Source organism: Boleophthalmus pectinirostris, unplaced genomic scaffold, assembly GCF_026225935.1.
Source record: "Boleophthalmus pectinirostris isolate CB_2022bp ecotype Guang Dong unplaced genomic scaffold, ASM2622593v1 HiC_scaffold_8, whole genome shotgun sequence".
In the NCBI taxonomy this organism is placed as follows: Eukaryota; Metazoa; Chordata; class Actinopteri; order Gobiiformes; family Gobiidae; genus Boleophthalmus; species Boleophthalmus pectinirostris.
The window spans coordinates 33,549,972-33,564,363 of NW_026571515.1; the positions used below are offsets into that span (position 1 = coordinate 33,549,972).

Consider the following 14,392-nt stretch of genomic DNA (forward strand, 5'->3'; position numbering starts at 1 on the left):
GACAGAGGAGGCAGGGCCGCTACAAGGCAAACATAAACTGTGCCACTTCATCTGAAAACAATGGGGGAGAGGACAGCGAGTGCTCTCATCCACATCTCCATTGTCTCTGCTCTCTCCTCCTCTCCTCTCTCCTCCTCCAGTAGCGGGGGGGCGGGGGGGGGGGGGGGGGGGGGGGGTCTGCTGCTCTGTCTGTGTGTGAATGCACAGACGGTTCAGTAGTAATTTGATGTGTGTCCCTGGGGACATTTGATGGATTAAAGCTAAGCAGCTCCATTTCGCAGCACCACCTGATCTTCCACTGCCTGTGCCCCATATAAAGGCTGGCGTGATTGCTGATCTCAGCTAGTCTGACAGTCTCTCTCCCTCCTCTCTCCTCCGCTCTGTCTCCATCTCTTCTCTTCCTCACTGGTCCCTTAAGCCTACTGCATCACAGGAGCTATCCAGTGCTGAACAGGATCGCTTTTATTTTTTATTTTTTTATGTTTTGGGGGAAGCTGGGGGAGCCAGAGAGCATCACACAGCATTGTCGCCAGCCTTGTTCTTCTCTGATTTACATTTTATTTTCCATCCCGTGCTTTTGGCCACGTCTTCACATTCACCAAAAGGATTACCGTCCGAGCATCTCTTTCTCTCATGTGTTTTTCTCCACTAAGTGCTCCCATCCTCTGAAACATGCCCCGCTCATTTTTGGTCAAGAAGATCAAGCTTGATGATTTCTCTTCATCCAACGTCCCCTCGTCTAACCACCACCACCATCACCAGCAGCAGCAGCAGCCTCTGGACGACTTCACTTTCACGCGCTCCATCTCGGACCCTGTGACTACTCTGGGCGTCCGTCTCAGTGAGAATGGTGAGTTTACATGCCTCCAGTCTGCCCCTCTGCAGCCCTCTACTTAAATATGTGCTTGCCTTGTAGACATGTCCTACATTTCTCCACTTAGAGTAGCTTTCTCTTTTGTTTCTACATTAGATAGGCTCTGCTCTGCTACTCAAATAGTGTACAGGACTTCCTTACATGCTTGTGGATGATATGTGCGTCAATATCCCTAAATAATCCTCCACGCTCACCCAACCCCCATCGCCGTGTGCCCGTAGTAGACTTTTGTTTTTTGACTATAGAGTGAAGGACGGCACAATTCAGGTCACAGTGGCGGATTAGCTTATGTAAATAGGGAACAAAATGTGTGTCTAATCGGTAGAAGCTTTGGTGACGTATCTGGTAGCTGCTTTAAACCTGTGGATGCTAGCCACACGCGCGGCCCATTACATAGACTGTACAAAAAAAAAACCTCAGAAAGCAGATCAGTATCGGATATGCATTTGTCCTTAGCTGTTTTTGTCCTTGGGTTCCCATCATGGTCCGATCCTCCCCTTGCGTGCCCCCCTCTCCCCATCCATGCACAGTCACCCCACCCCCATCTCTCTATGCTACATCTTTCTCGTCCTTCCGGGCATTTGAAAACTAGCTTAGAGTTTCAAGAACCCACCGCCGCCACATAAGATATCAGAGCACTGTATAAGGTAGCGCCAGGAGGAATGAGGAGAAAGCAAAGGGGGGGGAAAAAGGATGTAAAAATGCTAGAGAAGCAAAGAGAAGCAGATCACGTGATGGAGCTTGTACAGTAAACATGAAGAACTAACATAGCTGTACTCTGGTGTCCACGCAGTCCAAGCTAGTTCAGGGCATCCTCCACTAAAACTGTCATCCATTTTGTAGCATTTTTAAGGCCAAAATGTGAGTGCTTTTTGTGATTTTTATGATGTGGGATTGTTGGCACAGAGTAAGGCTAGAGCTTGTGACTCTGCCACCTGTTATTCAACTAACAAAGTCAACACTGACAAAAGGGCCACTGAGATTTAGATGCATCGGGATTAGAAAGGATTATAATGTTTTCACTTGCTTTCAAATGTGTAGGTCAAACAACATGTGGTCAGAATACATAATTATAAAATATATTTCAGTATAGTTTTTTTTTTTTTTTTTATCTTTAGACTGGTAAAAAATGTAGCTTGTGTTTGTGTTTGAATGTTTATTGGCAACATCCAATCAGATTTATGTAAACAAACGTTGGACATTTTTGCATTAAATAATATTTTAGCTATGGCAATTGTGTTTTGTTTCTGTTTACTAACAATGCATAATTAGAATCATGTAAATAGACACCAAACATAAGTAAAACACTTTTGCAATAAAATAAAATTAATTCAAAACATTTTATATTTTAACCATAGCAATAAAAATGTCCTTGTTTTGGATGTGTACTCGCTCCTCATTGGTCAGATTTATGTAAACAAACACTGGACACTTTTGCAGTAAATTTCAACAAATTAAATATTGTAGCTCTTTCAGAATTTCAACAAGCTGTAGCAATTGCCCTTTATCAGAACTAAGCAGTTTACATCTTCTAAAGGTCCTCACAAAATCCTTCATATTGGGAAGGAATTTTTAAACCCCGTGAATAGCTATACAAATGGTCCTTGTTTTTGAATTTTTATATTTTATCCATAGCAATAAAAATGTTCTTGTTTTGGATGTGTACTTGCTCCTCATTGGTCAGATATAGTAAACAAACACTGGACACTTTTGCAATAAATTCTAATAAATGCAACACATTTTATATTTTGGTTATAGCTATAAAAATGATAATTGTTTTTGGATATTTGGCACCTCTTCCATCAGTTTAACAAACACTAAACATAAGTACAATCTTTTGCAATAACATAAATTAATCCTATGAATTAAATATTTCAGTTATAACTACAAAAAAATCGCCTTATTTCTGGATCTTTACTGACACCTCATTGGCCAGCTTTATGTCAACAAACACACTGTTGCTCTTGCTATAAATGTAAGTCTTTTTGAGCGGATGATTTGAGCCGATGCAGAGTGAAAAACAGTAAAATAGCGCGGATTGTGCGAGCAGCCGAAAGCCCAGCGTCAGCAGTTCTGTGGGCAGGACGCGTTTCTCTCCTCTTTGTGCAGACATTTGACTTGAGTGTCTGTCGAACAACAAAGAGGGGTGGCTGAGAGGCTCCATTAATTACATGCTTGCTTTGCATTACAGAGCTGAGCCTATGAGCTGTAAAGGCTGATACAGCGTTAGCCCTAAATGATGAGCTCTTGTCTGACCTTGGCTAATTGAAACGCAGTAAACGGCCGTGTGCTGTGTGCATGTACAAGCCTCTGTTGTGATATAAAACAAGCTTGTATTTCACATTACATTTTACATTCTGTTTCTATAGACTATAATAAAGGTGTGAGGGGAATATCACAACTGCACAGTGTCTACAAATACATTAAAAGTGCAATCTGAACTGGTGCAATTGGCAAATCAAAGAGGCTGCAGATTTTAGGTAAAACAGTGTCAACAACAGCAACAAAATATTCAGACACAAGTTGTAGCAGCTACATCATCAGCCTCAATAAAGCATGACCTAATTTGTAATGAACAGTTTTATAAGAATGATTCAGGCTTACTAACTAACCCTGCCTAACCCCCTACTAACCCTGAATCATTTTTATAAATAAAGTTGTTCATTATGATTCAAGTCTTTCCTTGCAGCTTAGACCTTTACTCACTGAATGCACTGAAATGCATTTGATTCTTCTTTCGTTATCAGTTCATATTTCTTCTTTCAAATGTTAATGCTACAAGTCTAAACGCAATACTAAAAAATAGGGACAAATGATTTTTTATGACAAGCATTGAAATTGAGATTAGATGTATGTTTTATGTTTTAATAATAGCATTCTGTTCAAACATCACATCTGAAACACGTCCAGAAGAATTAACAAAAAGAGTGAAATACAAACTGACAAACTAATACAAGAACATTTTGGAACATGTTTGTACAGATGTAAACTACAGGGTTAGCAGTTTTTATGCAGAATAAGATATTTTGTAGTCTGTGGAGGAAATTATTGTACGTGAAGCCTTTGTTATGTGTGTTAATTCAAATCGCAATTTTAATTCAACTGCAATTCATCTTAAAGCCCTCTTTAAAAAATATGATCTATTTCCCCTTCACAATCATGCAGTTCTAATAAATAGCATATGATCACATCCAATATGGTGGCCCTGTGCTGTGGCATTGACCGTTTGCCTGGTGGTTAGACTCAGTGCAGTGTAGAGCCATGCAGCGTGTCTCTGTCTGCAGATGTCACGGTCGTGTCTGTGACAAAGTGCTGTGTGAACAGAGCCCTCAGGAGGCTCAGGAGGAGCACTTGAGCTGAATTAATGGGCTGCTTCTTGAGGCCACTTGAGCGTCTTTAGACAGGTGACCCTCTGCACAAACAATGGGAGAGAGCCCGATCCAGCCCCACAACTATACACTCAATGCACTGTAAACATTTTCAAGTGCCATATATTGCAGAAGAAACTATTTACGGTAAATAATAATATTGATTTTTGCCACTGACACAATAGCCTTAAAGCAGAATCCCAAAAAACCTACTCTATATCAATGTTTCCCTCAGGTTTGTACAGAGACTATGGAGGCACAAGTGATCCATATTTGAATTATTTTAGTTTCTTTCAGTTTACTGTGCTTGTGCCTGCTATATAGTTTTAATCTATGACACCTGTGGATCATTATGTTAAATTGCAATATTCATCTAAAACAACTTAATAAAAGAAACACGCCTGCTATCTTCCACATTAGAAAACTGCATTGTCCAATGGGAGCTGGCATAAACATACATGTCATTACAACAAAGAGCTGTGCAGTTGTCAGCACCTCCTATGGATAGCAGCAATTCATGCTAGCATTCATACCATTTTAATGCAATGTCTGGAGAATAAATGTCACTTTTTTGTCTCTGCTGATTAAAAGAGGACTAATATCAGATTAAATATTATATATGTTTATAGCAATACTACAAGTATAAAGTATTATTTCTTTTGCCATTTGTTGTTCAGCTTGTTATTTATCCAACCTTTTTAAGCTCAAATCTTATTATCGTACAGAAAAATAACTTAAGTTCTCCACTGGTACAAAAAAATACCCATGATAAATATTTCCCTCCAAAAAGTATTGTTTCATTGATCATATATAGAACAATAAGTCTATATAGTAATTATCATGATATGCCTATAGGTGCACTGCTACTGTGTGTGATCTGCTTTCATGTTATGTTATTTCCCTTCTCTTGAGCCCACTGTTCTAGCAGCTGCACTATTTTACAGATGATAGTCTATTGATCAGATGAAAACTTTGAATTTCATTAAAAAACAGTCAATACCTAATTTCCACTGCATGCTGCGCTCAGAGCTTAGTTGAGCTTTTTTGTAGCGTTATGCAGTGAGCCATTCATTTGAGGAAAGAATTTCTCTAAAACTTTCATTTTGCCAATTCTCATTCAGTACTGTGTAAATGCCACTGTCGAATCCTTTTTGCTCCCTTTTGTTGTACTGCTCAAAAGTCAAATGATTCTAACAAAAATAGACCTCCCTCAAATTACGAGACATTAAAATCACACAGATATCATTGTGTTGTGTTAAAACTGCTGTATCTGTTTTTTACTGTCTTAAAATGTGAAAAATAGAACTACTTAATTTTAAACGGTTTGCAGTGGTTTTAAGTTATTCCTCCCTTATCTTATGCTTAAAAGCACTTTTCACAACTTTCGAGACAAGAGCGGAGTTTCCTAGCAATGTGTAGCATGCTAACTGTGCACTTCCTGACTATAAAACAATAAAAGGCTTTATAATTAGATGCAGGCAGTACACAGCAGACTTATTTCAATCTCAAGAGCTGCGTATAATATATATAATATATAATATATCTGTACTGGGGCATGACATTTTGCTCAAATACATGGAAAAAAACATAGGTACAAGCCCTTTAAACTAGCTAAAACCAGAAGATATTTACAACTGCCAGTGCTGCATTTGATATAGAATCAATAGAAGGAACCATGACACACCCATAAACAGTGCGCATGGTTCATTTGAATTAGCAGCTCATCTGTTTGACTTCAGGCCTCAGCTCAAATCTTCATTAACGAAACAAGGGCAGAGCTCAGTCACAAAGGACTGAGGTGTCAGAGATGAAGAAAGTCTTATCTTTCAAAGAAGTTCTAATCAATAAGACGGCTTCATTTAAGATCCTGGTGCAGTGTAGCTGGCACTCAGGAGAGATCTCTGATGAGTTATTATCGGCTGCTCATCCCGACTGTAAAATTACAACCTTCATAAATGCAGTTAAGCGTGTCCTGTTTCCTCGCTATTGTGTCTAACCTGTTAGATGTGGAGAAATGCAAATGTCTCCTCCTGCGTTTGATGAAGGGCAATCATCCAACGTGATAATCATGTAATCAGCGCGTGTCACTGTGTCCTTCTCCATCAAAACCTCTGGCCAAACGCATGGAGGCCTGTCACCATAACACATTATGAAGTGCGATATATCGGTGAAGTAAATATAGATGATAATATTGAAACCAAACCATAGGGAAGAATTATGCTATGACCTGCTGTGTAGAAATAGCAGAATACAACACTTAAGTAATTTATTTGTATATCTATGAGTCATAAGTTCATAATTTAACCTTCTATAGCTCAAATCTTATACTGCAAAAAAATAACCAGAAATTTCCCACCCACTTAGTGTGCAAAGAAAGGACACAGGATAAATGTTGTTGTCACGATACTAAAATTTCGATCGATTTCGATACTGGAGAATAGAATTGATGCTCAATGCCTATTCCGATACCACTATTTAGACAATAGAATGACATTAAATCATAGTACTTTCTTTGTGGCCTTTTATCTGTGTAATCCCTCAGTCGTCCGAGTATGTTCCATAGCGGATTCTAGTCTATGTGGTCTTATGCTTGTTATGATACAGCTCAAGATCATGCAGACCTATTCAGGAAAGGTTCGTTTCTGTCCTGTGAATGTGACATTTTTAGTACCAGTACCTGCTTACATAAGTATCTAGTTTCGATACTAGTTTTGTGACATCTCTAATTAACGCCCAAAAATTGTTGTTCCATTTATCATGTATTGAACGATTTTTATTAGTAGAAGTCGATTATTGTTTATAATTATAGTGACAGCCTCCTAACCGCGTGTGTCTTTTATGCAGGCTACATCCAGGATTACATCACACCATCTGTGTACCAGGGGGAGAAGAAGCTGGAGCACAGGCTGGTGTCGGACCCTCTGTACAGCCCGGTGAGCGGAGGAGAAGAGTACTGCGACCCCGACCTCAAGCAGCCTGACAGCCCACAGTCCGGGATGACAGCCAGCGGATACTATAGTGGGGAGTCGGATGGTCCCGCCGAGGGGTACACCATGGATGCCTTCTTCATCTCGGACGGGCGCTCACGGAGGAAGGGCGATCGCGACCACCGGGGGGCGAGCTCCAGAGAGAGTCCCAGCGAAGTGGTGGCGGAGAGGGTCAGCGGTACGGCGAGACACACCTGTAACGAGTGCGGCAAAACCTACGCCACTTCGTCCAACCTGAGCCGGCACAAACAGACGCACCGCAGCCTGGACAGCAAGATGGCACGCAAGTGTCCGACATGTGGGAAGGTGTACGTGTCCATGCCCGCGCTGGCCATGCACATCCTGACCCACGACCTCAAGCACAAGTGTGACGTGTGCAGCAAAGCCTTCAGCAGACCCTGGCTCCTGCAGGGCCACATGCGCTCACACACAGGAGAGAAGCCCTTCGCCTGTGCCCACTGTGGGAAAGCCTTCGCCGACCGCTCCAACCTCCGCGCCCACATGCAAACGCACTCTGCCTTCAAGCACTACAGATGCAAGCGCTGCAATAAGACCTTCGCCCTCAAGTCCTACCTGAACAAGCACTACGAGTCAGCGTGCTTCAAGGGCTCAGCAGACGAGGACGACTCCGGATCAGAAAACTAACACACAATAATCCTGCTCACTCTGCCCTCCATGCCTTTTTTCTTCCCTTTTTTTAGAAAGCAATATTTTCACTGAGATTATGTGAAGAAACAATTATGGCAAAGACACTTTCAAAAGATGCTGGATTTTCCCCTGCACACGACAGTAGCTAATCGCCCACAGGAACTAACAATCAACAACCTTCCCCAAATAGAGACTGTAGGTTAGTGTTCACAGTATAATAGACTCGGACACAGCCATGTACGCATGTACACGCACTGTACACTCTCACACTATATATGAGGCCTGGCATGTGAATTTTTATCAATGACTATAATGATATTGATATCAATAGTAATAATATTTAGATTCCTGATATTTTATAGCAAATAGTAATGAAAAAAGAAAAAAAAACATGAAAAAGAACTAACAGTGTTCTTTGTTTTTTAGACAAAATGACCTCTTGTATTTTTATGCTGCTTTTTATTTGCTGAGAATTGAATTCTTTTGCAACTGCCAACTTTTTATGAAAATGTGAACTATGACAGTATTTGCAAAAAAGGGAGATCATTTTAAAGGTTAGAACCCTTTTTCACACCAATGTTTAAATTCAATGGATGTTATTTTTCTATATGATTTTTCTAGAGTTATTTTTTGTGCTGGTTCCTTTGTAACTGTGGGTTTTCCAAAAAGCTACATAAGCTACAGGACCATAGGCCATAGGTCAGTACCTTGTAACAGTGAATGCTCCCGTCGCCTGTTGAACAGGCTGTTCAGTGTTAAACTCACAGAGTCTATAGCAATGCCCCGTTCTTCCTCCTCGGCTCTGTGCTCCTCACCCTCAGTTACAAAGTCCATCAGTCTGTCGCTCAAAGCTTCACTCACCTTTAAATCCCATCTATTTATCATGTAAATACTTTATTTATTGACTATTTATTAATCTAATCATTTATTTATTTTTTTCTATTTATTACTTATTTATTATCATGTATTTATTTTATTTTAAATTGTTTTAATATGGACATCCATTGATCTTGTAAGATGCTGCTGATCTTCAAAGAAAATGTTGATATGCATGAAAACTGTAGAGTCCCTGGGACTTAGTTTTAAAGAGGAACAATGTACAGAAGCACTGGCCCAGTGAATGAATGCAGACTTTTGTTGGCAATAACTTTTCTTACAGCAATTCACCTGTAACACAATCAGCGCTGTTCTGTTGCAGCCGATATCAGGCAATAAAAGACATCACAAACAGATCCTGAATCCTCTGCATGTTGCTCTTCCCCCAACGGCAGCGCCTCCTCGTGTCGCGCCTTTGTCTTTGAATCTCAGGCAATAAATTGTTCCAAAAACGATAGTGTTAGTGTCTCTGTGTGTATCAGCATCAGTCAACAATACGTGCATTTGTGATTCACAAAGACTAAAGCAATAACAGAACCACCATGAACCATGATTTAGACCAAAAATCTGAAGCATCCAATCAAATTTAAAGGAGGTTTTCTCTTCTCCGTTTGTTTGTTTTGCCTTTTGTTGTTCTGGGGGTAATTTGAATGACACTACACTAGCCCAGCGCAGAGTCCAGCACGTGTTGAGTTGTACAGAGAGCTGGTGCTGTGGAGGAACAGGTGCATTGGGACAGACTGCAGATAGAGCCGACCTCCACGGGGAAGGTCAAGCAGCAGCAGGCAAACGCACTGTCAGCCATTTGCATATTGGATAATACACAACACTCTCCAATAGAACAACACAGACAGAATAGAGGGGTTTCAGCGCTGTCCGGTCCAGTCAAGGGATGTCATGATATCAAAATTTTGCTTTGCAATTATTGTGAAAAGAAAGATCACGATTTAATGATAATTCACGATTACTGACACCATAATCATCAAACAAAAGCAAATCCTTAATTTCATAATCTAATGTTTTGCCATTTCTAGAGTATGTCAGCTTTAAAACACTCAACTTTCTGAATGATAATATGCTATGCTAATGCTAATGTGAACAGCTAGATAAAAAAGCACTTTATTATTGATTTTAAATGACTGACTGAATATATATATATTTTTTTTTCCTCACTCTTTCATTGTAACATGATTATTCATATAGGGATAGTTGATACTATATGACGTATCAGAATCGCAATTTGTGTTGGCACATTTATCAAATCGCAAAGGCTGCAATAATTTAGATAAAAGAATGTCCTCTGTTAAACAACAAAGTATCCTGTTTTTTTAATAGAAAAATCTTGTTGTACCTGTAGTTTAGACCTCTACAAATTATAAAAATGTTCTGAAATGCATGGAATTCTTGTATTAATTTATCAGTTCATATTTCAATCTCCTTTCAAATGTTAAGGCAATCTGAGCAGAATCTTGTAAAACATATCTGTCAAATCTCAATGCAATTGCAATACTTGTCCACAAAAATTGCTAAACCGTACAGCTCTAAACCGCGATGATCGATTAACCGAATATGCTTGACACTGAGAGCTGTCTGAGTCCAGCTGAAACACTGCATGAAAGCCTCCAACCACCTGTCTCTCCACGGCTAAGCTCCAGCACCAAAAACCATCATTTAAAACTAATTACCGCAATCAGGCTTAAACCATTGAAATCAAGGGAGGCGCACTCTAATTCTATTTTCACGTCCGAAAACATTGTTCCTCTTTGACAATTTTGTAAATATACTGTACATATACCACAGCAATAATATGACAATGCATGTAGGCATATAATTGCTCCTTTTGTATTCATGCTATCTTTTTTAAAAATGGAAAAAATCGACTTATAATACAGGTATACCACAAAGTCTGGGACGCCATGCCAATCAGGGAGTGTCTTGATTCAAAGTTGTCTGTTTTAAGTATCGAATCCACTTCAAACTCTTGTGTTTCTTTAAGATCTGATCATGTCTGTGGAGTTTCTGTTCTGGTTTTATTTTGTTGATGTGCCCGACTCGGCTGCGCAATGAAAAGTGCCAAAAACGTATAATTTCCATGACAAAAGCCTTCAACATATGGTGGGCTGCTTGAAACCTCCCATATGGTCCTCAAGAAAAATGATTAAGATTTTCACTCCACTCTCTCTCTCTCTCTCTCTCCAGCTCTTCCTCTTTTTGTGTCTCTCCATTTGAGTGTGAACAAACTGAAGCCATGACTGAAGGTTTGATTTCTCTTCTGTGACAATAATAATAATAATAATGATGATGACAACAATAGCAATGATAACGTTAATAAAACCATAGCACAAGGAGCCTTAAGTCCACTCTCTTTTCTGTGCACTGTCACTTATAAAATGCATTGATTTAAAGCTGCACTGTGTAACTTTTCTGGTGAGCAGATTTGCCACCTGCTTGTCTCCATGCCTGGAAAGTTCCACAGTATGAAACTTATCTCCATGAAAACAAGCATGAGATGACACAAGGACTATCTTACATTCAATTACAAGTGTTTTTATTGCCATAAAAATCCCTAGAAAAACATAAATTTTTATTGTAAGCAATGATTTTCCATAGATCTGACCTGTAATTTGGCTTGGCAGCGTCCCCTACTTGTCTCTGTGGAGACAGACATGTTTAATCGCAAGACAAAGCAATGACATCTCCGAGGAGACTGGGAGGTGACAGGCCTTCCACTAGAAAAGTTACACAGTGCACTTTTAACTTTGGGAGATGAAAGATAGGCATATGTCATTTTAGTTCAGAACTTTATGCCTCCAAAAAGTCAACATTATTGTGATGGCTGATTTTATTGATTAAGACTTTACTATGGAGTTGGATAAGATGAGAACAAATGCATGTTGATTTCACCATACATTTTGTACAGAACAAAACATAGTAGTAAACAGATAACAAAAAAGTAAACATTGTGAAAATATAGTTTATAATGGAGATGTCTACAGCCAATATTCTCTCAGTTACAACATGCATCAATAATTGGCACTGTTTAAAAGTCTGTCCTGTTTATATTCAGAAAATTAATATTGAAGATGCTTTTCATGTTTTATAAAAGGAAAAATAGAAATCAAAATAGAAATAGAAAATCATGCTTAATCAGTCTTAGAAAAATATGTAGAATTTTTGTGCCAGTCCTAGTTTTAAACCCCAAAAGACACCGGTAAGATTGAGCTCTTTAGAATCAGTATTACAGTATATCGTGTTCTCCTCGGTTGATGATTAATAGATTATATGAGCTTCACTATTCTTTTACAAACTTGTTATTTCGCCGCTACAATCCACAGGACGCTGGTTTCCTTTTGTTTGTGCTGGGCTGAGGGCCTGACAGCTTCAATGAAAGTTCCTGAGACGTGGGTGTTATCAAAAGCCTCGGCATCTGTTCCACCACTATTAAGCCTTCCTCCTCGTTAAATTTTAATGGAACATTGATTTTACGCTGGGACCGGTCTTTTCCGAATGACTCAAATGCCGGGCAAAAATATGGGGCAAAATAAAAATGAATCATGACAGCGGACAAGGATTATTATTCCGTGGCTTTTCTTGATTGGTTTCAGGGGAATATACAAGACGTGAATGCAATCGCTTGTCCTTCAGTGTCCTCCAGCAAGCTGCAGTGTATAATGAGACAGAGGAGAGGCTGAAACTAGACACTTGGAGCACTATCTCTCCCCTACACACAACTATGGGCGAGTAATTACCACTACTGTTGTTCTACCGTGCTGCAGAAGTCAGGTCAGCAAAAAGTTCCCAGCAAAAAAAAAATCTATAAATCTGTAATTACATCTTTCCTTTTCAAAGAGTCAAATATCAGTCAATAGCCATCACTGCTTCCTTGTATATATTTCAGATAAAAGTGTATCTATTGGTGATGTTAAGTTACATTACAAGGTGAGCCTGGTCATTTTTGGTAAAGGGTTTGCTACCTGGCCTGCGTGTCTCCACAGTGATACTGCTTTGCTTAGAGTGTTCCACAGTATGGTATTAAATGTATCTACCATTTATTTTATTTGTTTTGATTGCTCAATAAAGCCTTGAAAAACTTGCATTTTTACACAGAGAATATTCATGGATATGAATAAAAACTTGGCCAGGTTACATCACACTGCATGGAGATAGACGAGTTTAATGCCATACTGTGAAGCATTTCAGGCAAAGCTATAAGCACTCCATGGAGACAAGCAGGTAGTGGTAGTCTCTACCACAAGAGTTTAAAGTTTAAAGATAAGAAAGCATCATTGATATTACACTAGGAAAAAGTAAGCTTTCAACACTAGGGACAATAACTGTCAAATGTAGGTGAAGGACAGGTTAGAATTCTGTGGGGAAATTGGCCATTGAAATTCTAAATGCAGATGTTTTCAGTTTGTTTATCTCGTACTGTTAACTATATCCTCTCTGTCTGCACAGATTAACTAAAGTGAAATTTCGCATGCTTAACACACTGTATCTTGTTTCTATACAGGTTTGTGGACCTATATCCTAATTAGTAGTGGGCAATGTTATCCTGAAAACAATATTCACATGAACAAATATTTATAAAAGAGTTAAAATCTGTATTGGTTGAGATTTATGTATTACACAAATGTGAATACACTGTAAAGTTAAGCATCAAAGTGCAGTCAATATACTATGGCCCACCTCTCAAACTACAAATAATCAGGTCAATTGTGGATTGTTCAGTTTGGAGATGTATTTCATAAGTAACTCTACCTCACCCTTAGAATACTATTGACAATGTCTCTGGTGAGACTGAAATAATCAGATTCCAAAGGATGAATGAAACCTGCCCTATACTACACACACTTTATCTGTCATCATATCAGCATTCATGGGCAGTACTCAGTCAAACTTTACCGGCAGATGTTGGCCCTTATCAGATTTTATGATGAAAGTAAATAACTGATTTCATTACACGGCAATGGACTGTAAAATGGGGACCCGTGGAATCCAATTACATCACCCGTGGGTGTGCTGCGTGTCACAACAGCAGCAGAGGAGAGAGGAAGCAGGTACAAGACAGGGGCCGCATACAGAACACTGACAGCCAAGTGACAAGGTCTACCTCCAAGAATATAGGTCTAGTTCTTTGCCCTGGTTTAGCCCTGGTTTAGACTTGATTTAGACCTGGTTTAGACCTGAGTTAGGCCTGGGTTAGTCCCGGTTTAGATCTGATTTATTCTTGGTTTAGCCCTGGTTTAATCCTGTCTTAAACTTGCTTTTGTCCTGGTTTAGACTTGATTTAGTTCTACTTTAGTCCTGATTTAGCCTAAACCTTGATTCAGTCCTGGTTTAGACTACAGGAGGAAGATAGTCCTGATTTAGTCTTAGTTTTGACTGTTTTTTTTGTCCTTATTTACTCTTGGTATAGACATCTGTTTTCTAAGTTCCAGTCCTGGTGGTGGTGGTTCCTGGTTGTTTAGTTCTTATTTATTTTAGAGATACGGTCCTTCTTTAGTCCTGGTTTAGTCCTGGTTTAGCCCTGGTTTAGTCCTGGTTTAGTCCTGGTTTAGCCCTGGTTTAGTCCTTATATATTCACAGTGAAGAAACTATACAGTGATTCGGACGTTGCAAGCTTGCATCACTCAGAC

At 39.4% G+C, this 14,392-nt stretch overlaps 2 protein-coding genes across 2 annotated transcripts in view; one reads left to right on the top strand and one right to left on the bottom strand.

Moving 5' to 3' along the window:
- Positions 1-14,392, bottom strand: part of LOC110164508 (tubulin alpha-8 chain-like) — a 113,912-nt gene that overhangs the window by 94,999 nt on the left and 4,521 nt on the right. The window lies entirely within an intron of this gene.
- scrt2 (scratch family zinc finger 2) lies at positions 673-7,874 on the top strand. The gene is made up of 2 exons (XM_020930064.1): positions 673-850; positions 7,087-7,874. The coding sequence occupies exons 1-2, from the start codon at positions 673-675 to the stop codon at positions 7,872-7,874; spliced, it is 966 nt and encodes a 321-aa protein (XP_020785723.1).